The sequence below is a fragment of the Chanos chanos genome, chromosome 5 (genome assembly GCF_902362185.1).
Source record: "Chanos chanos chromosome 5, fChaCha1.1, whole genome shotgun sequence".
Lineage (NCBI taxonomy): Eukaryota > Metazoa > Chordata > Actinopteri > Gonorynchiformes > Chanidae > Chanos > Chanos chanos.
In genome coordinates, this window is record NC_044499.1 from 43,849,032 (window position 1) to 43,874,114 (window position 25,083).

Genomic DNA, 25,083 nt, shown 5'->3' on the forward strand with positions numbered 1-25,083 from the left:
AGTATCTGTTTTCTCTGTTGACACAGCCTACTGAAAAATAATCATAAAAGTGCTAGGGACATAATCGGGGACATGTCTCTACTGTTTAAACTGGAAACAGACCATGCTCTAAGATTTATGAGTGTGAAGAGATTGTGAAGGCATGGCACCACCTACTGGGTCTTGGTGGCTCTTGCATAAGATTTATAAACAGCCTAGGTGTTCATTAGTCATTCACAGCAACCTAATCCAATCCAATGTATCTAGTATGTACTTTTTGGCTCTTTACTGTGATTTTTTCCCCCTGGCATTTTATAACCAATACACACAACACACCTTCTATTCTATTCTATTCTATTCTATTCTATTCTATTCTATTCTATTCTAGTTTGGATACACATACATTGGATATATCCTGCTAGCAATTCTAGGCAGTGACAGCCAAAGCCACGGACCTCCTCTATACCCCAAGACTGTCGTTGTTTCAATGTTTTCTCGTCAAACCATACCTTGACTTTAAAATTGTTTTGACGTCTTGAGACCAGTAAAACTGGAGTTATACCACCTGTGGGAATGTGAAAAAATAAACACTGTCAAAAGTTTCAGAGCTTGTAACTGTTTCACAAACATGTGGTTTTCAGTGATATTAAAGCAGTCAAAATGCACGTTGTCAGACCACTTTCATAAATGAGGAAGAGGAATATAAATTGAAATAAACTGACATTTTCAAAGACATTTCTGCGTTTTTCCTTTGCCCTTCTTTTTGCGAAACACTTGACTTTTTTTCCGGGTTAGGGTGATTTCCGAAACGTGGGTGCTGATTTCCAGTTGCTGAAACGCCCCTTGCAGGTGGGGCACCAGATATAGCTATTTGTTGCCAGACCTTTGTCATTTGCTTTAAAGATTTAACTTCGGAAACAGTCGATCATATTAGGAGAAATAACGCTTGCGTTTGCCGTCAGAGATCGCTGTCTATTGTTCATATTCATTGATTAATTAGCTACGTACAGAAACATTGAAGACATAATGGAGATGTTGGGGAAATTCAAACTTTTGGCTCTTTTCTTCTTTGTGGCAGTGGTATGGACACAAAGTAAGTAACCGCATTTTGATAATAGTGAACGCAAATATTACACTTCATGTTATGACATATTAGATTTCGACAGCTTTGATGTGATTTGCAATTTGCTGTATCACCGATCCGTGTTATCCACAGCACTGCTCTATTTTATTGTTAGTTACCCATTTTTACTGATTATCTCGGATTATCTGAACTGAGATTTTATTCGTGATGTCTAGTACACGGAAGCAAGTAAACGAGAAATTTATACTCCGTTTTTTTTTATGAGAAGGATTAAAATGTCGTGGCGAATTTGCATCTGTCTCAATTCTTCTAACAATTCCTTCGGTTCATTCGAATAAATTTATCTGGAGACGTGAGCAGTGCGTAAATGTGCCAAATTAATCCGACCCCAACTATAACAATATTGAAACCATTTTTTAAACAATGTTAAGTAGATATTTTGTAACAATAGATTGTACAGTATCACTTTTTAGACTTTTTGACAACAACATCAACAACAACAACAACAGTACCACTACTACTACTACTACTACTACTACTACAACTAATAATAACATAAAAAGAGGAAGAGGAGACTTTTTTTTCTTTACTATGAAAATTAACCTGTAAAGTAATTTTTAAATGCCTTTTCTAAAGAGGAGAATACAAAATTGTGGCTAGAGATTAACTAAAGAAATTAGGATGGGATTCATAGGATGGAATTGTGTTTTTTTCTCCTTGGTGACTCTCCAGTCATTATGGAAAACTGTCTGATTGAGAAATAGTCGGTGAAAGAGGAATTCATTTTAATACCAAGACACACAAGGTTGTGTTATTTGAACTGGTAGAATTTGACCCATCATTTTGATTTTTTTTTTTTTTTTTTGGCTTAGGTGTAAAACACAACATAGGAATTGAAGAGTATACTTTTATAGTTTGTTTTTTTTTAATGTTTTTTAATGTATGTCATTTCAGCTTGAGTAACTCACCATGATCGATCTTAGCTAGATCTCAGACTGCACAGAATGAAACATGTTACCCATGTTACCTCACAGTTTTTGTCTCTACTTCAGTTAAAGCTCTGATCATGCTTTTAACTTAGAAAGGGTCGATTCTGTTTCATGGTGTTTGATGCTTGAATGTCCCATCACACCTTGTCACCAGTATGAACGCACTTAAACAAATTTAAAGGCGAATACTCAAACACTTCTAGACCAAGTGCTTTATGGAAATACCCAGACATTCAAGCCTTCTATTCTGAATCTCCTTCCTTCTCTTGGTCTTCTCCTTCACATTCTGCTCCCTTTTGTCTTCTCAGTTGACTTTACACAGATGTTAAAGTGAGACATTATTTTCCATTGTGGATCAACAGTGGCATTTAATGTTTTTGTTTTTCAACATTACCTTAAATTGTCTTGCAATTTTAGGCATTGCTGTGCACTCACACACCACTCTGTACGAACCAGAAACTTGGAGAGAATTGCTGCTCTGTCTAAACCGTTTTGTAAATAAGAGAAGGAGGGTTTGGTTTCATGTTTAAATTGATTAGTGGTAGGGAGTCACTAGAGATTAATAAGAGCAAATCAAGAAATTTTCTTCTGTTAAAACAACTGGTTCAGAACCACTCAACCAGGGTGTTATTGAATACAAATTTCCAAACTCAGTTATCTCAGCAAAACAGCCACATTAGGGATTTATTCACTGCTCCAGCTGATTGTGATGGACACAGGCAATGATTTACTGTTCATGATGATGTATACACAGTGCACATCTCTTCCTGTCAAACACTGTCCTGTTTGCTCACAGTTGTTTATTGTTTAGTTGCATTTAATGTTCTAGTTCTCTGCCTGTTCTGAGTGCCTGTGTTTTATCCCATAGGAACAATTTTTATGGTCTTCCTTACCTTTGTTCCAGACAAAAGGCTAGTCAAGTTAATGACGTATCGGTGGTCTAATCATCAGAGACTGCTTTTATGTGGACTTTGCATTTGTGGATGTCTTTTTACTGAAACAGGCTGTCTATTACTGATTAATTCAGTAATTCAGCTTGTTCTTAACCTTCAGCACTCTCATTTTCTTCTCAAATGTACCTCACTAGCATCGTTGGGCCGCCTTAATCACGACCCCACAGCAAGTGTATCTGCTCCTTTTTTATTGCACTCCAAAGTCTCTAAATATTTGCTGAAATAGGCTTGTTTGTCACTGTTGCTTAAGGCTTTTCATTCCCCAAGCAATATGATAAGATTTAGGATGAGTTAAGTACTACTCACCTTGTGGTCTTTACTGGCTGTCGTACTCTCACTTTACCTCTCCTCTCTTAAAGGTTTATTGTTGCATATAAATGCCGGTACATTATGCTAGTTGTGTGGTTACAGTGAATCATGTAGAATTTGGTTTGATTTTAATGCTGTAGTATGACTAATATATCTAATCACGTTGCTGAACTGAAGTGCCATTGTAATCTGAGAATGAGATAGATAGAGGTAAGAGTGGAGTGTAGGAAAGGATTTTGATTTTGAGGGAAAAATAAGGATTGAGGTTAGATGGCACAGAGAGAGAATACGGAAGAGTACAAAGAATTTTTTTCTTTCTTTTTTTTTTTCGAGCTTTCATCAGTAGTATTTGGTACATTTTCAGGTGATAAGGCTAGGAACAGATGGAGCCCAGCTGTTTACAGTCCATATTTACTTTACAGAGAGGTTATATCACCACATGTGAACTGAAACTTTATCAGTTGATGATGAATATGAGGTGCTTATGAGCACATCACTATGAATGATCATGTGACTGTACCTGCTTTATCTTGCAGTGAAAACTGGGGTCAGCGCTCAAACTACAGCTGACAACACTGCTTCCTCCCCAACCCCTGACAGTGACACTACAGCCCCAACCCCTGACAGCGACACTACAGCCCCAACCCCTGACAGTGACACTACAGCCCCAACCCCTGACAGTGGCACTACAGCCCCAACCCCTGACAGTGACACTACAGCCCCAACCCCTGACAGTGACACTACAGCCCCAACCCCTGACAGCGACACTACAGCCCCAACCCCTGACAGCGACACTACAGCCCCAACCCCTGACAGTGACACTACAGCCCCAACCCCTGACAGTGACACTACAGCCCCAACCCCTGACAGTGACACTACAGCCCCAACCCCTGACAGCGGCACTACAGCCCCAACCCCTGACAGTGACACTACAGCCCCAACCCCTGACAGCGGCACTACAGCCCCAACCCCTGACAGTGACACTACAGCCCCAACCCCTGACAGTGACACTACAGCCCCAACCCCTGACAGTGACACTACAGCCCCAACCCCTGACAGCGACACTACAGCCCCAACCCCTGACAGTGACACTACAGCCCCAACCCCTGATGGTACTACGGCAACTGCAACAAGTGAGTCTTTCACCCAAAATTCTTGCTGCTCTTTAATACTTTCCACATTCCACATATGATTCCAGTCAAGATGGGCACTGATGGCTTCTGTAAAATCTTTCCTTTACTGCTCCCAAAGAGTTCTGTGTCCCGAATCCTTGTCCTCCAAATAGCAAGTGTGAGGAGCGTGTGGACGGCTTTTCCTGTGATTGCCTTCTGGGCCTGTTTTATAATAATGTCTCTGGAGTCTGTGAGGCAGGTAGGTCTCTAGTTGTTAATAAGTTAATACCACATGCTTAGAAGATTTAGCATCCTTAAATATGCCTGTATTAAAATGTGGAGTCAAACAGAACAAATGCATTCTGAAATAAATAAAAAGTTTTCACACTCCTCATTTTTTCTGTCTTTTCAATTTTAGCAAATGTGTTCGTAGCTGCAATGCGCTTTCCAAACATGCCATTTGAGGATGACATGCTTGACAAAACATCTGTGCTGTTCTCCGAGACTGCTTCTGATATTACAGAGTTTGTAAGAAAAATTAAATTTTTGTGGTAATTGATTTGAATACATTTCAACCTCTGAATAGTCCCCACCATTGTCACCTTACCCCAAGTAAAGACAGGACTCCATCTAAGAGTGAAAATAATCTGTTTCAAAAATGAATCACCACTGATCTGAAATTTGTTCGATTTTGAAAGCTGTTGATTGTCAGTGGGAACTGAAAAGCAAAGACAGTTGGGTGTTTTCCCTGAGGGTATGGAAAGAAACAGTCTGTTCTCTCTTCTCTCAATACAAACAGCTCAGAGAGGCCCTGGGTAACACAACAGGCTACATTAATTCCATAGTTTTGAGTCTGAGGTGAGTTTCTCCACTTACCTTTTCTCTTTGTAACTGTTCAGATGTTCCAGTCTGTGAACAAGGCTGCTGTTTGCACACATCTATCTTTCATAACATTTTTCATAGTTTTATTGCTTTACCTTATTAACCATAAAACCTGTGCTTCAACTTAAAATATTACACATTTCATTTGAGTGTGATAACCTCTGGTTAAATATCCGGGCTGTGTGGCTGTATGTCTGCATCTCAGTGGAAGCTCTTTCTTATTTCATGTTATTTCAATTTTATACAGCACCAACAGTATGTGAAATTTTCAATTCGATGTGAAAACATTTGGTTCCATATCTTGACTGTGTGGCTGTGTGTCTGTATCTCGGTTTGCATTCCAACAGGATGGGCAGTGTCGTAGCAGACGTGGAAAATGTATATTCACGGAGCGCTGACATTGATGAGACTGATATTAAGACTGCTATTGAGAAACATGTTGAAGATGAACCTGACAATGCAACCTTCGCTGGTGTAGGCATAACAGGTATATAGTTGATTCTTCATATACAAGTTCAAATTTACCTGTATACCTGAGTGCAGGGCTGAAGAATCAGCAGAGTTTCAGAGTTTTTTGATGTATTAAACAAGATATGCTAAAGCATGGATGTGTTGACTGTGGCATGTTAAATATGTGAGAATGTTCAGTAGAACAAAATCAATACAGTATCATGTAGGACAGTATAACTCTATCCCTTCTAACAATAGAGAAGTAGTAAGTTTATGTATGTGTGTGCATATTTATGTTGTGTGTATATTTATATATATATATATAGACTCGTCCTGAGCAGTGTTTTTTTTCCGTTGTGCAGAACCGACTGTGTGTAAGGAAGGAGTCTGTGACCCCTTAACTTCGAAATGTGTCATAAATGGAGGAAGATACGACTGTGAATGTCTATCAGGGTATTTCAAGACTGACTTTACACCGAATGGCTGTGTAGGTATGTATGCATAATGATTTGTCTGCATGGGTGTATTTGTGTGTGTGTGTGTGTGTGTGCGCACATGTGTGTGTGTGTGTGTGTGTGTGTGTGTGTGTGTGTGTGTGTATGTATATATGTGTGTAAGAGAAAGTTTTTTCACTCTTCTAACCATATTTATGAACCACCCTTATATTCACAGCTTGTCCCAGCGGTCAAGAATATGTTAATGGGAATTGTGAGGAGTGAGTACCTTTCTGTTTTCTTGTCTTTCCTTCTATTTGCCCTTATAACGTGTACTCCAGGACATTTATACTTGGAAGAAATGTGAAAAAAAAAAAAACTCAAACTGAAAAAACAGCACTCTCTAGTATATATACATATTTAACTGATATATATCTGATGCTATCCTACTGAGTTGTTCATTTGCACATTCTGATGGAAAATACAAGTTGAACAACAGTTGCAACCATCTTCCTATTGACAGAATTTTATTTCATGTAAATAAAATTGGAAAATAAAATGTTTTGCTTGTTTTTCAGCTGTTCATTTGGTTTTTCTGGATTGAACTGTGATGAACGTAAGTCTTAACTGTCGCTCTATGTAAATGAAAGATGTCTTCAGTTCAACAAAACACAGCATGTTTGTGTATGCTTGCTTCATTTTGCACTATATGACTTGTGTGTGTGTGTGTGTGTGTGTGTGTGTGTGTGTTTGTCTTTGCAGCATATCTCTTAATTGTGGTTATTGTGGCATCTGTTCTTGGTGGACTGTTGGTCATCACTCTTGGAGTCATCATTCATCTTAGCTGCAGGTGCATATACTTATTTCATTTCACAGCTCAAAATCATGTAAACTTCCATACAGAATTTATGTTCTCAAATCATCACGCATGGCAAAACATACATTGTTAAAATGATTTTGTTGTGCTTTGTACTGTGAGAAGGTTTATTATTTTCATGTAAGCAACATTGCACCAAGCCAAGCACAGCAGAGGAATAACTGGTTCCATGATATGTTCCACTGTAGCAAATCAAAGAAAGGGTCCAAGCCTGCTAAGGTCGAGGACAAACTTGCATCTGGAATACCCCGAATCCCACGGGTTAACGCTACTCATGGCTGGCAAAGTCCAAATCTGGAAATGACTGAGAGTGGCAGCACAAGGGCTCTGGTCAGCAATGGTGACGGCAATGGTTACGGCAATGGACAGGTGAGAACATAGTTTTAAAAATGGTAATGTAGATGAGTGAGGAGAGAAAACTTACTTTCATAATGCGTCTCAACATACAGGTACTGTTTCAAGTCCTGTTTGGAAACTGAAAGGACATAAAACTTTTTTGTGTTTATCAGTGCTGAATCTCAGTGACCCTTCACAGTAAGGTTCAATGTAAGCCTGTTTGGACTGCTCTGAACAGAATCAAAACAAAATCCATTAGCTATGTCACGAAATATAACACACATCTGCAATAATCAAGGATTAAAAGATAAGTTAAAGAGACATTGTGTCCATGCTGTTGGACAGCTTGCTGGAGGCTACTTAATAATGTAACATTTCTGCTTTTCAGGTTGGCAGCCATAACTACGAAGAAGTTACTTACGTCCGAAGGGGCTTCCAGAATCAGAACGCAGAAGGACACTCTAATTTGCGCAGGGGAGTGGACAACCCCTATTTCCAGCAAGATTCCAGCAGAGTACCCCGATACTAGCAACATGGTAGCAGGACAAGCTCGTTCTCTGAAGACAATGTTTTCATGATTTCAGCCTGTGCACTTTATTTCGCAAGCATACTCTTTTATCCTAATCAGTGCTGTGGAAGTATGAATCTCTGAACATGACTGTGAACATGACTTTGTTGTCATAAACTTTTTATCCGTTAACTTTTTTTAACTTCATTTTGATGTGATTCGGAGTTGAAAACACATCAGTCTGAAACAGCACACATTCTAGGACTAGTTTCCTATTTAAGTGAATTGATTATTTGTTAAAAAATTATGAATTTTCAATTGAAAGGTCTGGAACCTTGTATAATGATCTAAAACTACTGTGCAGATTTGTGTAAATCCATTGCCTCCTTTAGGTATACGTTAATGCGCTCATCAATGACTTCATTTTGCTGTCAGTTTATTTGTTTATAGTTCTTTATATATTCAAATGCTCCATGCAGCCTGTTAAGAGGCTTTATTTCTTTCAATGTCAAACTGACAAACAGTACATGGAAAATGCTCAGTGCATGTCAATTTTGTTCATTGCTCAGATTGACTTGGATTAAAATGTGATACATTTTTGATGTAAATTTTTTTGAATGAGATGAGCTGCTGTTGATTTTTAATAAAATATTTTGATGAAAATTTGTCTGACCAGATTTTTGCTTACAATATTCAGGTCCCTTAAGGTCCCTAAGATCCAGTTTTTGCTCCCCAGTTATGTTCATCGTTCAAAAAATCTGCTCCTTGTATCTAACACTTTCTTTTAGGTGATACCTAGGTCTTTTTCTGGATGAGGACATATAAATCAGGAAACATGTTGACTTGTCATGGGTGTAATTGAACCCAGGACTCAGAATAGACAAGCAGGGGTTTTACCCAAGGTGGCTTAAAAACAGTCAATGGGTAGTTTATTCCAAAAAGTAAAAAGTCACAAAAATTCCAAAAGCTCAGAAGAATTTAAATTCACGAAAATACAAAATGCCCAGAAGACCTCAAAATACAAAAACACTCACAAAGAAACATAAAAATAGAAGATGAGCAAATGAATCCAAAAAATAAAAGAGGGCAAACAACAATAACTTTTGCAGAAAAAAGAACTCCAAAAGAACTCCAAGGAATTAAAAAAGGCACAAAATCACACAGCAAGTTTGAGGGACCAAAGCAGAGGACATAGCTAGAGCAAAACTTGGAGAACATTAAAGACCAAGCAAAGAACAAGACAGGACACAGGGTTTAAATACACACAGACAATGATCCAATAAAGGCATATGACACTGGGAATGAAACACAGGTGAGGTAGTTAACAAGAGTTTGGGGTAATCAAAAAGCGCACGCACACACACACACAAATGGCCACCAGAGGCCAATAAAGTCCCAAAAGCATGACATGACCTATGTACTGACAGATGAAAACACCGTATAAGAAACATAAAATTGTTATTTATTAGGTAATGGATTGGCATACCTCTTGCTCTACTCTCAAAAGTCATCAGAACAACTGGATTATGGCTAAAAAATGCTTGTTCCAGTAGATCAGACATCATGCTAACACAATGTTAGCCAACTATTTCACATCTCAGGATAATTAAGTAAAATGTGGAACTCTTCTCCACAGCACAGGGTCACAATGATATAGATAACTTTCATGAAACTATACCAAGAGCTTTATGGAAATATATGTTCAAGATCCACAGGCAGTTCATAGTTATTAAGAGATCATAAGTGATCTCTCAGTTTCCTTTATTATGTGATGTAACTATTTCATTCAATAATAAGGAACAACTGTATGTGTCTGATAGCACAGTTGGTTGGACCTTCTGTGCCAGTTTATCAGCTCTGGGTTTCTGGGCGTGTGTGTAGAGTACAGTGTGTGTTTGATTGCAGTAATGCTGAGATCACATTTATGCAGATTTCAGCCAGGATGAAATTACCTGCCACTGCTCGCACTAAAAAAAGTGTTTTGTCAAATACTTGTAATCAGCAGCTTTGATAGTCTGCTGTGTTGTGTAGGTTGCATTTTGATTTTTGCAGACTTACTTGTTGGTTTATTTAGTTTCTTTGTATCACTCATGTTACTCCAACCAGCAGTTCTGGCAATCCTGACATCTCCTATATGTGCACAAATGGGAGGAACATGCTAGTATGCCCTGTCCCTCTCTGTCCCGCTCTGTCCTTCCCTGTTTTCCTTAGTTTCTCATTTCCCTCTCTAGTGGTCAGTGTTGGTTTAAATCTCTATTTTCTTCATGGTTTCTTGGTTTTGTCCTGGTTTGTCCTGGTTTGAAGTCCTGTTACTTCCTGGGTTTTGGCTTAATCCTGTTAGTTTAATTATTGTTTCCACCTATCTTTAGTGTATTAAGCCTCATTTAGTTTTGTATGAATGCTCCCACTTTTTCCTTGGTTCTTTGTCTTGTATTGTTTAGGGTTAATCTATGTTGTGCTCGGTATACACTGTCCTCCTGAATCTACGATCTGTCCTCCTGAATCTACAACTTAACTTAAGTTCTTTGAAGTTCTTTTGTTATGCTGAATCTCAATAAAGTAAAACCTGACCTGCAAATGCATCCAGTCTCTCTGAACAAGCGTGACACATGCCTGTTTCACATGCTTTGTAATAACAGAAAATAACATCAGAATTACAGTGTATTGTACTCCTGTGATGCATTGCCATGGCAATATGATGATCATTGTGCCTGTTATTCTGCTCACAGTTCTGCTTTGACTTATTGAGATATTTCACCGTAATCTACTTTAACTGTCTAATTAACTGCCCATTTACTGATCCAAACAATTTAATTATGTCATAATTTCAGTGGCCGTTCATTAACTAAGCTGTGTGGAGGTTGCTAGACCCCTAGAATTCATCTGCAATAAAGTTTACTTCAAACTGTATTTGAAGGTGTCTGCCACTTATTTATCATTAAGTTTGTTAGGATGTTGATGTCAAAACGTCACAGAATTTTCTTGTCAGTCATTGAACTGGACAACACTGTGGACTACCTGAATAATAAAGAAGAATAGAGGAATTCTTCAAATTAACATGTTGAGGTAGGCACGCAGAGAAGAGTGAGAGGAAAGTTACATAGATATAGTTATGGTTCTAATTTAACCCCATATGTTCACACTATTTACCAGTAGCTACAGTTTGGTCAGTGTTCCAGAGAACACTTTAGAATCTGTTTTCTCTGCTGAATCAGCCTATTGAAAAATAATCACGAAAGTGCAAGAACCAACTCAGGGACATGTATTTTATTGTTTAAATTGGAAACACAGACCATGCCATGAGATGTAGGATTGTGAAGAGACTGTAATGGCACGGTTACAAAACGGTGATAAACGTCATCATGGGGGCACCATCTCCTGGAGTTTGGTGGCTCTTACATGATATTAAAAACAGCCTAGATGTTTATAATCATTCACAGCAAATCTAATTTTATCCATCTAATATGTGAGTGCTTTTTTTCTGTGTCCACTGCTTTCTTCCCGGGCATTTTATAACCAAAGCACACAACTTCTGTTCTATTTTATCTTATTCTTTTTCAGGTATCACTATAGGTGTTTATTTTTACGATTTCGGTCAATAATTACAATAGTAGTTCAAGGGGTACTTCAAGTCACATTACATATTGTACAGCTGTCCATGAGAGAAAAACTGAGGTTATCATATAGTGTGCAATAGATTCTGAAATTATTAATGCCATTCATACACTTTTCTTTTGGTGTTTTTTAAAAACGTTCTGTAACATTTAATAAACAATACATCATGGATTCCAATACAATACAACCTCTCCAGGGTGTTTCCTCGCCTTTCGCCCTGTGAGTGCTTGGATAGGCTTCAGCACCCCCAACGACCCTAATTAGGATAAGCGGCTTAGATAATGAGTGAGTGAGCGTTAACCCTTACCATGGCAAAAGGTAAAAAAAGAAATCAGAGATCTTTGCAGGCTCTCTATATTTTGAAACTGCAGTATTATTTGATGAGAGCAGTTGTCACGCTCTGGTTCTCTATTTCCCCCTCTACTGGCCAGCTTAGGTTAGGTTTGTGTTGGACTTCCTGATTTCTTAGTGAATCATTAGCTCCACCGATTGTCAGTTGCTTTAGTCTTGTTCAGTCCTATATGAATACTCCTGGTTTTTCCTTCAATCAGGGTGCAGAATTGAGTTGTCAGTGTGCTGCGAATTGAGAATTTTTTTATGGGCAGCTGACTGGTGGAAGAGAGAGGGGGCACTACTGGTTCTACACCACTTATCTTCCCTATGGCCTCTTATGATGAGCTCATCTCCCAGTTCCGTGTCACCTTTGAAGCCTTACTAGAGGTGACAGTGGGGAAGGCAGGGTGGACTGGTAGCACACCACCACAAGAAGGGAATGGGAGAGGAGTCTTACTCTAGGATCTGAATGATTGGGGTTTGATTCCCACCTTGGCGGCACTCTCTGTACCCACTCAACATCCAACCACTCGTTGCTGCTACCTGTCACTTCAGTGCTCTGGGTCACTGTTCCCTCAGTCCCAGGGGCTCTGGAACCAGACCCAGCTCCTGTTCCTGCCCTGCTGAGGGGTCCAGTAACAGCGAGGACTCCATCTCTAGATCCAGTCATGGTGGGAGCCTCTCTCACAGCAGGGACTCCAGATTTGGCAGGGAATTTTCTTGCGACGGGGGGCCCACGTATGGATCCAGTCACGTGTGCCCACCTCTGGGCTCACTGCTCCTGTCACCACAGACGCAGTGCTTGCCTCTGGGTCACCTGTCCCTGGTTTTGCTTTAGTCTTGTTCAGTTCTGTATGAATTTAATAAATGTGATAAAACATAACATAATGTAACATAATGTTATGCAACGCAACGCAACCCAAGACAACATAATGCAACACAACATAACGTAAGGTAACGTAACTTAATGTAACCTAAGTAATTTATGCACGCAAAACTATAGAACTACACTCTTTATTCAGCTCTTCATTTGGCTTAAAGTTAAATATGTATCACTTAACACTGTGTGTTTTTGCATATGACTCTCAGTTTACCATATTAGTTATCCACACAACAAAAAGCATAAAGAACATAACATGATTTCATAAAGTATCATGAAATGTCATCGCATAACTAAGGTGATGTATTGTATCATATTATATTATAGTATGTAATGTAACAATGTAATGTAATTAAATATTATTTTGTAATGTGGTGTAGCATAAGATAACATGACATGACATGATATTCAAAAACCAAAATACTTTGTACACACTAAACTTTAAAACCACACTCTTGATTTAGTCAAATATCTGTAGATTGTTCAACACTGTATGAATTCCATCATGATTCATCAGGTAAAATATCCAAGCACCAAGAGGTGATAAACTTTGCTTCCTCTTTGTGATTTTTGCTGATGCTGACAACATGTTAACTAGAAAAGGTTAATCTTAAATGAAGGTTATGTCAAAGATTGGGTCATAAAAATGGCATGCTTTAAGACTGTCAGATCTGGTCCTGTTCAGTCAGGGTAAGGGATCTTCATCCTAAAACGTCTTGGCGGCAGAGAGCCAGATTTCCATTTTCATTTAAGGAATTACAGAGACAACCCAGATTCAAATAATGAACAGATTTGATCTATTTTAGTGATCTTAATACACCGACAGTGCATGATTTTTCATTTAAAATCTGAAATGGAGTTGGGAGGTCTACACTTCTTAACAATATTGCTTCTATGCCAGAACCTCAGACTTGTAAAAGGTATGTATAGATCAATTAATTATGATGCCAATTAAGAATTGTTCTTAGAAACAATAGAGTACGAATGAAGTTTAATGAGCCTGACATCTGGACAGTTATTTGCATTTGCAGTTTGTGTCTAACGTTTACATAGTCATTTTTTGTTATGCGGTTGTATCGTGTCTCTTCTTACTTTTGGAGTAATATTTTCAACTCTGTTCAACTTCAACTTCAACACTGTTTTTCAAAAAATGATGTGGAAAATGTAATATGACCTCTTTGGTCATTTTCTAAAGCAGCGTTACTTTACTCCTGGTTATAGTTTCAGGTGAAAAGTGAAATAAAGTTTCATATTTTGTGTATACATTCATATTTTGTGTATATTGGATGTATATATGCTTTTTTTTTAAACTGTCATCATGGGGGGGGGGGGTGCCCAATGTTAGAAATCAAATCATATTTTAAGTGCTCTGTCACATGAGATAGGGTTCAAATGTCTCACACAGTAGACCATACAATAGCTACTGAGGCCATAAACTCAGTTACTTATTCAACAATATCATCCCTCTGTGAAGTGCATGCTTATCTGTAAAATGACTATAAACTCAGGTATTTTGTAACTGAGTATTTTTTTTGGAAAAATGTATTACAGTATTCTGCATATTAATTTATTTATTTTATATACGTGGCAAGTGAACTGCCCAAATACATGTTACAACAACATGCTACAGTCAGAAATTTCAGAAACTCAAAATATCCATCTTGGTCCAGCTTTTTTGGTTTCCTTGTCTCTATTAGGAAGACATAAGAAAATTATTAGAGAAGGTAACAGAAATGGTGTTATTGAAAGTGTATGGAGCCGAGCTGATACGGATTCTTTTCCTCCCCAAATTTCCTGAGCAGGACAATGTGACAGCAGTCAATTTCAGTGTGCTAATGGGCAATGCATTGATTTGGACTGGAGGTGTGATGGGACCAAAGACTGTACAGATGACTCAGATGAACACAACTGTCGTGAGTATCCTTGACTACTTGGTACAATTCTGGCCATTGATTTCATTTCGTTCATTACAAAGACAGTTCATTTCAAAGACAGTTTATTGGGCCAGAATGTATCAGTAGTAGATCATATACATTAAGATGTGAAGATATGAAGGTTTTCAAATATAACAATGTAGAAGTTATACCTTGATTAAGTTCAGTTAAAGGTTATTGTGGTGACAAGTGTTTTTTTTTCTTTCCATGTTGATTTTCAGCACCACCCTCATGTAACTCACAGCAGTTCCAGTGCGTGACAGGGGGCGAATGCATCCCCTTGCTCTTTGTGTGTGATGGGGAGCCAGACTGTTCTGATGGTTCAGATGAGCAGAGAACTTGTGGTATGTAGTGGGAATATGCTCTTAGCCAGAACCAAGCAAAGCCATGACAGCATGATGTCATTGTCAGTGGAAGTGATTATTCTGTGAGATAAGGTCCAGTTGGTTTCTTTGCATGTTAAGAAAAGAATAATGATCATTTTTCATTTTTATTTGCATTTATTCATTTAGACGATGCTTTTAACCAAAGAAAATTCCAAGGCAGGCACAGTACAAACTAAACAAAAGGCCATTAAAGAGCTGACTGTTGTGTAAGGTTTTGGTTTAGAAGTGAAAAAGCTCTTAGAATTTGAGTCAGAAGAGTGACAGATTCTTTTGGTATTGCGAAAACAATATTTACTAAGGGTAAAGAGTTAGACGAAATCTTAGCGTTTATGACATTTACAGCATACAACACTGCAGTATACTGGCCAAGTTTCTTTAACTTCTATGCCCTGTTTCAGTATTACCACAATGTATTGGTCTAAACTTTGTCCAGTGTGATTTACTATATGGCATGAATAGTGTGGTGAAACAGAACAGAATTTCAATGTAGTTAAGCTATATGAGGTGTGTGTATGTAGGTACATCTAACATCTCACTGATTTCCTCTCAGGTGACCAAACCTGTAGCACAGAGCAGTTCACCTGTCAGGAGGGCCAATGCATCCCAAAGGAGTACAGATGTGACCACATTAAAGATTGCGTGGACAACTCAGATGAGAATAATTGCAGTAAGAGCATGTTTTGGGGTTTTTTTGAGCAATTTTGATTAATTCACCAAGAAAAATATAATCTGTTCCTCTAAGCCTGTAGAAGCTACATTTCCTCAGTATCAACAAACTTTTTCACAAATGCTTCATCAGATATGGCATAAATGAATGTATATATTCTGCACATAGCACTTTTTTTTATGAGATAATACTGGTCATTACAAAGTCATTACAGAAGTCATTCTGTGAATCCCTCTTCAGGCTATGCATTGACTAAACAAAGAAAAGAAAATAGTTCTCATCATAAAGTCAGCACACTGCTAAAAACAGTATTGAAATCATCGTAATTAACAAAGTACGAATTGTGTATGGTACTGTGACACTAGGTTGTAGAACATTCACAGGAGCAGTGTTTTAATGGGAACTCTCATTCCTATTAAAAACTATATGGGCAATAATACTTTTTTTCTCTACTTTTATACAACTGTTATGGACATGTGACTGAGGCTATAATACCATAAATACTTGCTGTGTCACCTGATTTTGTCACTAAGTGTAACGCGTCTGCAGTGATCACTTTTATTGTGTCATTTCATGACTCTCGAACTTTTGTTTTACAAGAACACAAACTGAGTTTAAGAGGCATGTTTCAAAATCTGATGTGCTTTTATGTTTTGGTCATTTGCCATTACAATCTATAAAACATGGTAAAACAAGCTGTCAGTAACCCTTTAAATTGCACGGTACACTTTCTTAAGAAGAACAAGCATGTGTCCAACTATCAAACTGAACTTGTTAGAAAAGGTGTTGTAAATTGATATGTTTTATTTAAGACTACCCCAGCTGTCCAGAGAAGACTTGTGCCAATGGGGCTTGCTACAAAAACGCCCAACACTGCAATGGGATATTAGACTGCCGAGATGGCTCAGATGAATCTAACTGCAGTAAGTCAGACAATAAAAGAATCTGGCAATCAAATTCAAGATTTATTTGATTTATTTTTTTTAGTTCGACTCCAAACAATTTCATTCTCTACATTGTTTTGCCACAGCACAAAGACATTGCTCTCTGCATCAGTTTGAATGTGCAAATGGGTATTGTATCACCCTGTCCTTCGTTTGTGATCACTGGGATGACTGTGGGGACAACAGTGATGAACAGGGATGTGGTAAGTGATGATACCATTGCATTTTTGCATGAATTACCTAAGGAACTTTCATAGGTGGTTGGTGCTGTTACCATAACAAAACAGAATACATGCTCAGAGGACATGCAAAATTCGGTAAAATGGTGTGTGTTTTATCTTCTTTTTTTCTGAAGCGTTTTTTCAATAACGGTATACTTACCTAACATATCTGTGAGAAATAAAAGCCTTTTACTTATTCCCACAGAGTACCAGAGCTGCAGTGGTGTACAGTTCACCTGCAGTAGTGGACGTTGTATCCCACAGGACTGGGTGTGTGACGGTTTCAACGACTGCGGAGATTATGGTGACGAAAGTGGATGTGGTGAGACGCCAACTATGTCACTTCAGACCAAAAATAAAAGAGACTGTATGGAAAAAAAAACACTAAAATAATAAACTAAAACTAATTATAGTGCCGTCACAGGATACTGAGTTTAAGTGAAACAAAACCAGCCAGCCAACCAACCGACCAACCAAACAAACAAACAAAATACTGCGGGAAATCTGAAGTGATGGCCTCTATCATTCCCTGTTCTGTATGTGCTCAGGAGAAGCACAGTAACCTGACACATGTAAAATGTTTCAATGCCCAAAGAAAATAATTATATTGTATCATCTTCTCAGACCCAAGTATACGAGATTGTTATCCTGGAGAATGGCCTTGTCCTGGATCCTCTGCTTGTGTGGCATTCAGTAAGGTTTGTGATGGTCATCCTGATTGTCCAGGAGGAACAGATGAGACCAACACCACAGCAGAGCTAACCTGCGGTGAGATTCATGTTTGGCCGAGGCAACGTCATTAAAAAGCTAAAAGAGCACAGTCATTACTGTGCACAGTCACAGAGCAAAGTCAGGACTTTACGCCCTCAGTTTACCCTTATCATAGAGAAACTGGCTCCTGAGTCAGTCACTGACTAATACTCTTCGTTCATTAGCGGCGAAGAAACACAGAACAGATCTGGAGGAAAGCGACTGAGAACATTCAACATAACCACATTTTACACTCCATTTAACACACCTCTTCTTCATTCTGAAATTTCTAAAAGCTTTCACAGGACGACAGAAAAAGTTGTTGAACATACTTGCAGTACAACTGGGTTTTAGAAATAACAATTTTTATAAAGTCACCATTTTGGTAAAATCATAACTTTAAAGGGGTGTTTATTTGTATTTACCTGAGGGGAAATTAAGGACAGCCCTGCTTATGACAGGATGGATTTTATCTTAAAGTTTTATGAGATCATAAAACGTTTAGATTATATCACAACTGGATAATAGTGTGCAGCTGTATAACAATATTAATGTTTGACTTCAAACAGAAGCTTTAATTATTATGCGAAACTGTGGTTTACTGTTATATGAGAAAGATTCCTCTGGTCCTGTACAGGTCTGAACCAATGCTCTGCACTGAGCTGTGAATATCGCTGCCACGCGACCCCGCAAGGTGGAGCCTGCTACTGCCCTGATGGGTTTATTGTAGCCAATGACAGTCGCTCGTGTGTGGGTGAGTTAATTAGTGATCCACAGGTTTCACATTATCTTCTTTGATCCATAAGATCATTTTGAAATGTCATGGTGAAACACACTTTCTGAACGTGTCACATTTGTGACGCTGACGTGGAACGTGACCTTCATAATGCACTACAAAGGCTAAAGCTAAGCTAAAACAATGATGGGACCCAGACTGCCCAGATAATACTCGGTGGACAACTCAAATGGAGCATTGTTGAGAGGGGAGCCAATTTAGAAATGTCAACACAAACATGAATATTGCACATATTATGTAGGAACTGGAAAACACTTCACTTTTCTGGAATATCCTTGATTGTGGTGGAGATAAACTGCGTTCCCCTTACTGTTCAGATCACCTCTGTGTTTGGGATGTAGTATCAGGGAGTAAAAAGAAAAAAGGAAGAGGAGGATAGGAGAATGGCAGGTGTTAGCTTGATGAATTGAGATAAATGTTTTCACTTTACTTCGCCCACTGACTCCTTCAAAAACCCATCTAGAATTGGAGAAGAGTGTTTTCAATTTTACTTTTATGATATATCATTTCAGGGAAATGAACTCTACAAAAGGAGAAGTATTTTTGATTAGACGTTTCTCCGTTTCGCAAGTTATTTTAGGTAACTGGTGGACCCATTATGAATGACGATAAAAAGATACATTACCAGTCAATCGTCATGAGAAATTCAGAAATGTTATCATAAGAGCCTGCTCATTTTTGCATTAATTTCAATTCAAAATTCATTTTTTTGCCAGATGATGGCACACTTCTACCACTGTGCTCCTCAAAGCAGGTTTCAGTACAAAAAACTGCTGAAACTGTATGTGTGCAAAGAGATCCATTCGGAAAACAAGAGCGTTACATTATGATTAAATGACAGTGATGACCACTGAAAAAGTAGCTACTTGCAGCATTCATCCGATTATCACAGAGATACAGAATATAATGGTGACTTTGGCTTTTCTCTGATGCATTAATGTTGCATGATGGCCCTGTGACTGTTTTCTGTCCTCAGACTATGATGATTGCAAGATCTGGGGAATCTGTGACCAGTTCTGTGAGGATCGCCCTGGCACTCACCACTGCAGCTGTGCGGATGGTTACTTCCTGGAACAGGGTCACATGTGCAGGGCAAATATCTCAGGTATGGGAAATTCCTACTTTGACTGACTGTATATGTTTCTGCAGTCACAGTAATGACTTACAAGTTTGTTTTAATCAGTCTAAGCAGTGGTTTTGTAAAATACTTCAAATTTGATTGGGTTTCATACATTAATGTAGCATTTGCCCATGTCAACAAGTTGATGTAAACCACATGTTAATTTCCCCTTTTGGCCATAGCTGGTGTGCCCTGGCTCCTCTTCACTGAGGGGCGTAATGTGATGTTGGGAGACATACATGGGCGTATGGTCAGAACTCTGGTCCAGTCAGATGGCAAAGGCTATGCTGTTGGTGTGACCTTCAATGCACATAGTCAGGTGGTCTTCTGGACTGACACCGAGTCCCAGAAGGTGAGCCCAGTGAGGCCCCATTTTTGTGAAATGACTATATGTGTACATCATACCTGAGCTGTAATGATTTCCAGATATCTCACTCGAAGTACATAGCTTGAGAATGTGGTGAGTTCATTATGTGAATACTTTTAACACTGAGAGTACCAGCAATATTGTCTCTTTGGTTGGGCATATTATGCCTACCAACGAAAAGTCTATTAGTGTAAATGTATACATTTCATGCAAAATATAGTCAATTTTTAATGGCTCACTGTGTTAATCTCTAGCGTGCTTGAAACTGTCCTCAGGTGTACTCTATAAATTATGATGGAACTGGAAAACAGGAGGTACTGTCTTCAGGTGTGCACGATGCTCAAAACATCGCAGTAGACTGGATTAACTTTAAACTGTATGTACTGGAAGTTCGTGTGGAGCGCATCGACGTGTGTGACTATGATGGGGGCAATCGCGTTACTCTGATAGCAGAGAATCTAGTAACTCCACATGGACTTGCCCTGGACCCTACTGTGGGGTGAGTATGGAAAATATTTTGTCAGAGCTGTGAAAATGAAATAAATAAATACAATTTCATCGTCCTTTAAATGTTGACACTTCATGGTAAATGTGTCAACAGATGCCATTGAACTATGTGTTCATCAGCTTTTTTCAGTTTCTCAGATGTCATTGAACTAGAAATGTATTTAGTTTTTAATCAACTTTTTTCAATTTTTCCATCTTAAGTACATTTAAGAGTTTATAATCCCATTTTGGTCGATGATACACTCTAATGCGACCTTTTCCGCCCTCTATACAGATACATGTTCTTCACAGACTCTGGCGACAATGCTGAAGACGTGAAACTGGAACGGGCATATATGGATGGTAGTAACCGGCTTCAGCTGGTCAGGACAAGATTGGGTGTGCCCACAGGAATCACTTTGGATCTAGTCACTAAGCGGGTCTACTGGTCAGACAGTCATTTCAACCTGGTAGAGACAGTCACCTACAGTGGCTTAGACAGGTATTACATTGTGCAAGAGGGATTGTGCTATTTACCATTTTGCTGTAGTTTGGATATAAGAGTGTACAGCAGGCATACTACAAATTCTGCTCTTTTTTTTCCCTAGGAAAACTATACTGAACGGTGGTCACCAAATCCCTCACCCTTTCGGCCTGTCTGTCTTTGAGAATCACTTATTCTTCACAGACTGGACCAAGATGGGAGTAATCCGTACCAATCGTTTTAACGGAAGCAACCCAACCCTCCTTTACCGGACCAGTAGCCGACCTGGTCAGATTGTGGTCTCTCACCCGGTGTTGCAACCCATTGGTAAGAAAGAGATGGTTTATATTAGTAGTGTCATAATTATGTTACTGGATGACAGTACTAGTATTCACTGTCAAAATGCACAATTTGAAATATCAATTTCATTTCATCAACTGTATTGCAAAATCCCAACTAAAACACTTTTTAGAGCCAAGAATTTGCAAGCTCTTTATTGTATGAGATGAGACCAAATCATGTTCTGCTGAAATATGAGGTTTATCCACTGTAGACTGATCATTCATGATTTCCTCTTGGCTTGAGATGTGTGTAATGTAAGGTTGCTATACTCTATTAAGTCTCCACTATTAGTGGTATAACAGAACAAGGTTAGTAATTGTTACATTACTTCTGCCAGGGGAGAGCAGACTGTTTAATGTTTATTGTGACTGTATAATTTTGTTCCTTATCAGTGATGAACCCCTGTGGCAGACACAATGGAGGCTGCCAGCAGATATGTGTTTTAAGTCATCGCACTGATAATGACGGGTTAGGCTACCGCTGCAAATGTCGCCTAGGCTATGACCTTCAGCCCGACGGGCAAACTTGCTACAGTGAGTTACAAAACCTTTTCTGTTAGTACACACTTTGACAGTGTATTCAAACTAAATAACTTTTCTTGAGCAGACATTATGAAGAAATCATGTCACATTAGAATGAACTCTACAATATTTCTTTTTTCTTACACGTGAACTGCGCTGTCTAATGCACAGAAATTGTCTGTCTCTTTATTTGTGTCCATCAGAGCTTAAAGACTTCTTGCTGGTAGCAAATCAGTTTGCAGTCAGGGGAATCCCCCTAAATCTGTCCTCCCAGGAGGATGTCACACTGCCTTTCACTGGCTTGAGCTACAGCTTTGCTGGTTCTGCAGTGGAGTATGATGGAAAGGAGGAAGCTGTATTCTACAATGACAGGAGCATACGTCTCATCTACAAATCAGCTGTGAACGGCTCCCGTAAGTAAAAATGAAACACCCAAAAACAAAATGATTCCATTTAGACTTTATATCGCGGTATTTTTTCACTGTACAACAACTACACTCAAACATACCAAGAGATGCATGCACAGTTTTAACCATTTCTGCACACGGTCTTTTATTTTCGTTTTCTATGTATGTACATATGCATGTATGTATGTGCGTATGTATGTATGTATGCATGTAGCTGTGTGTGTGTGTGTGTGTGTGTGTATTTATTTACTTAAGCCATTAAAAGCATCATGAAATAAACTGAAAGATGAATAATATGTAAGTAATATCCAGTCTTTGAAATCACGTGTAATGTGTTTCTTTTGCCTTCAGACCATGAGTTACTCACCGGCTATCGAGTTGGTAATGTTGAGTCTATGGCCTATGACTGGACTTCTAAGGTTCTCTTCTGGACATCCAGCACCTATGGAATTATCGCAGCCTTAAAAGTGACAGACAAATCCAGAACGGACGTTGTAACGGACCTCAAAAACCCTCGAGGCATTGCTGTACACCCAAGTGCAGGGTACGGAAAGGAGAATAAACGTGCAAGGCTTTCTGCCTTTTTTTTTCCCAGTTTCACTCATTTTCCCTATCATACGCTGTATTCATATTCAGTTATTACAGTATTTGTAAAATGGCCTTTATGTCTTGAATACCTCCAGTTCCAGTCGTAATAAAAATCTACCACCACTGTGCAGATATAAAATTAGTTGTTATAATAATTATAGCAATAAAACATGTAGTAAGACCTTCAGAGATTTAGTTCAGCTTGAAATCCTTGAATGTTCCTCTCTGATCTGCTTTTTGGTCTTGTGTATACCACAGATACCTCTTTTGGTCTGACTGGTATCGACCAGCTGTGATCACAAGATCTTACACAGATGGAAGCAATGCGGTGCCACTCATCAACACCACGTTGGGCTGGCCCAATGGACTTGCCATAGACTACATGTAGGAACTCAGGACAATATGTTTTGCATCTACCAATAAGATATTTTTACATTTTTGTATACACCAAACTATCCCAATATTCTTTCTTATACAAGACTTTAGTTTATGAGCCGTTTAATTTTTATTCTAACAAGTATTAGTTTAACTGATATACAATACAATTCTAACGTGTAGTTGTAGTATATATGTAAGTGGATGTAAGTGGAATTTTTTCAGTCTCATCATTTTTTTTTTGTCTTACTTATAGGATGGACAGGCTATATTGGGTGGATGCTCTACTGGATCGCATTGAGCATGTGAACTTTGATGGCAATGACAGACAGGCCTTCTCCAGCACTGGGCAGATAACACACCCATTCTCTCTCACCATACACGCAGGTGAGACAACCATTCTGCATTTGTTCTGTCTCTAGTTAACAACAATTCCTCCATTTTAAATCACACCTCTTAACCCCACTTTACTGCAGACCAGTTATTAGTATTGCTACTCCATTAAGAAAACATGACAAGCTTTCTGTCATTGCTGAAGTTTGTTCGCTTTTTGTCTTATTGGCAACAAGATACTCCTGCTCTCTCTCTGTCTGTCTCTCTCTCTCTCTCCTTTTCACTCACTTCCTCTCATCAACTCTCCATCTCTCAAACAGACAACCTGTTTGTGTCTGACTGGAGGACAAATGCAGTGTACAGGATGAGGAAGAGAGATGGGGGAGATAACCTGGTTCTGCGAGGTGGCATATCCGGCATTTTGAATGTCAAGGCCTATTCAGCTGACCTACAAAATTGTAAGTTACTCACAGGGTGGGAGAGTAGGATTTAGAGGGTAAGACTAGTGTAGGCAAGCTCATTCCTGGAAAGGTGATATTGGTGTGGATTTTATACTAATCTCAGTGCAGATGAAAATGAACACAGATAAACTAAATTTTAGTGGTGTCTAAAAAACAAATCGGAGGGAGATTTAAACGATGGATCATATAGATTTGAATTTAATGTTATTTCTGTTGAAGTTTGTTGAATTTTCATATGTTTATTTCATACATTCGACGTCATATTTCTTTTTTTTTCTTCCTGTGCGTGTCAGTATTTACCAGCAAGTGTAGCATACTTCCAAATGGGCGCTGCAGCCACTTCTGTTTCCCTACACCGTCCTCTAATCGAGTGTGTGGCTGCCCCTATGGTATGAAGCTGCAAGACAATCAGAGGGATTGTGTGAAGGATGACTCAGTAGCCCCACCAGACATCACCTGTGGTGACTACTCCTTCTCCTGTGATAGTGGCCGTTGTATTCCCAACTCCTACCGCTGTGACGGTACTAAGGATTGCATTGATGGAACCGATGAAGCCAACTGCACAATGCCAGGTGTGTGTGTGTGTGTGTCTTTCGTCACAGGGGAGTGTTGCAGAAAGAGAGATCATAAAGAGTGCAAGGGATAGGAAAAGAAGGTGAAAATGAACATTGTTTTTCTGTGTGTGTAAGGTATGGTTTGCAGAACATGTGGGAACTTTCCTTCTTTCTGTCTCTTCTACCTTATGTGTGTTGTTCAGGCATGACCTGCTCACCAAGTGCTTTCACCTGTGGTAACAAGCACTGCATCCCCTCTAACTGGCATTGTGATGGGCATGATGACTGCGATGATGGGACAGATGAAAACAACTGTCCAACACTTCTTCCCAGCACCTGTGGTTTGGATCAGTTTTCTTGCTCCAATGGTAACTGCATTCCCAAGTCCTGGGTGTGCGACAGCGATAATGACTGTGGAGACGGTTCTGACGAGAGAGAGTGCAGTGAGTACAGAGGATTCTAGGAGATTCTGAAATTTACGTACTAGTCTTAATGCTTCTCTGTGAATTTGCATGAGAGACCTAGAAGAGATCCTTTGTCAGATCCATAGATCTTTGATTTTTCTTTCCATTATTGATTTTCTACAATACCACATACTAATAAAGT

At 38.9% G+C, this 25,083-nt stretch overlaps 1 protein-coding gene across 1 annotated transcript in view; it reads left to right on the forward strand.

The window, feature by feature from the left end:
* The first annotated feature begins 13,594 nt into the window (after positions 1–13,594).
* lrp2b (low density lipoprotein receptor-related protein 2b) overlaps positions 13,595–25,083 on the forward strand; it is a 37,681-nt gene continuing 26,192 nt past the window's right edge. The window contains exons 1-22 of the mRNA XM_030775076.1: positions 13,595–13,661; positions 14,544–14,654; positions 14,897–15,019; positions 15,612–15,728; positions 16,541–16,651; positions 16,759–16,875; positions 17,099–17,215; positions 17,518–17,661; positions 18,281–18,397; positions 19,416–19,544; positions 19,742–19,911; positions 20,202–20,425; positions 20,708–20,914; positions 21,021–21,223; positions 21,631–21,771; positions 21,963–22,172; positions 22,518–22,710; positions 23,013–23,138; positions 23,386–23,516; positions 23,783–23,920; positions 24,217–24,495; positions 24,681–24,920. Of these exons, the coding sequence (XP_030630936.1) occupies positions 13,595–13,661; positions 14,544–14,654; positions 14,897–15,019; positions 15,612–15,728; positions 16,541–16,651; positions 16,759–16,875; positions 17,099–17,215; positions 17,518–17,661; positions 18,281–18,397; positions 19,416–19,544; positions 19,742–19,911; positions 20,202–20,425; positions 20,708–20,914; positions 21,021–21,223; positions 21,631–21,771; positions 21,963–22,172; positions 22,518–22,710; positions 23,013–23,138; positions 23,386–23,516; positions 23,783–23,920; positions 24,217–24,495; positions 24,681–24,920 (3,415 nt within the window). The remainder of the gene's footprint in view (positions 13,662–14,543; positions 14,655–14,896; positions 15,020–15,611; positions 15,729–16,540; positions 16,652–16,758; positions 16,876–17,098; positions 17,216–17,517; positions 17,662–18,280; positions 18,398–19,415; positions 19,545–19,741; positions 19,912–20,201; positions 20,426–20,707; positions 20,915–21,020; positions 21,224–21,630; positions 21,772–21,962; positions 22,173–22,517; positions 22,711–23,012; positions 23,139–23,385; positions 23,517–23,782; positions 23,921–24,216; positions 24,496–24,680; positions 24,921–25,083) is intronic.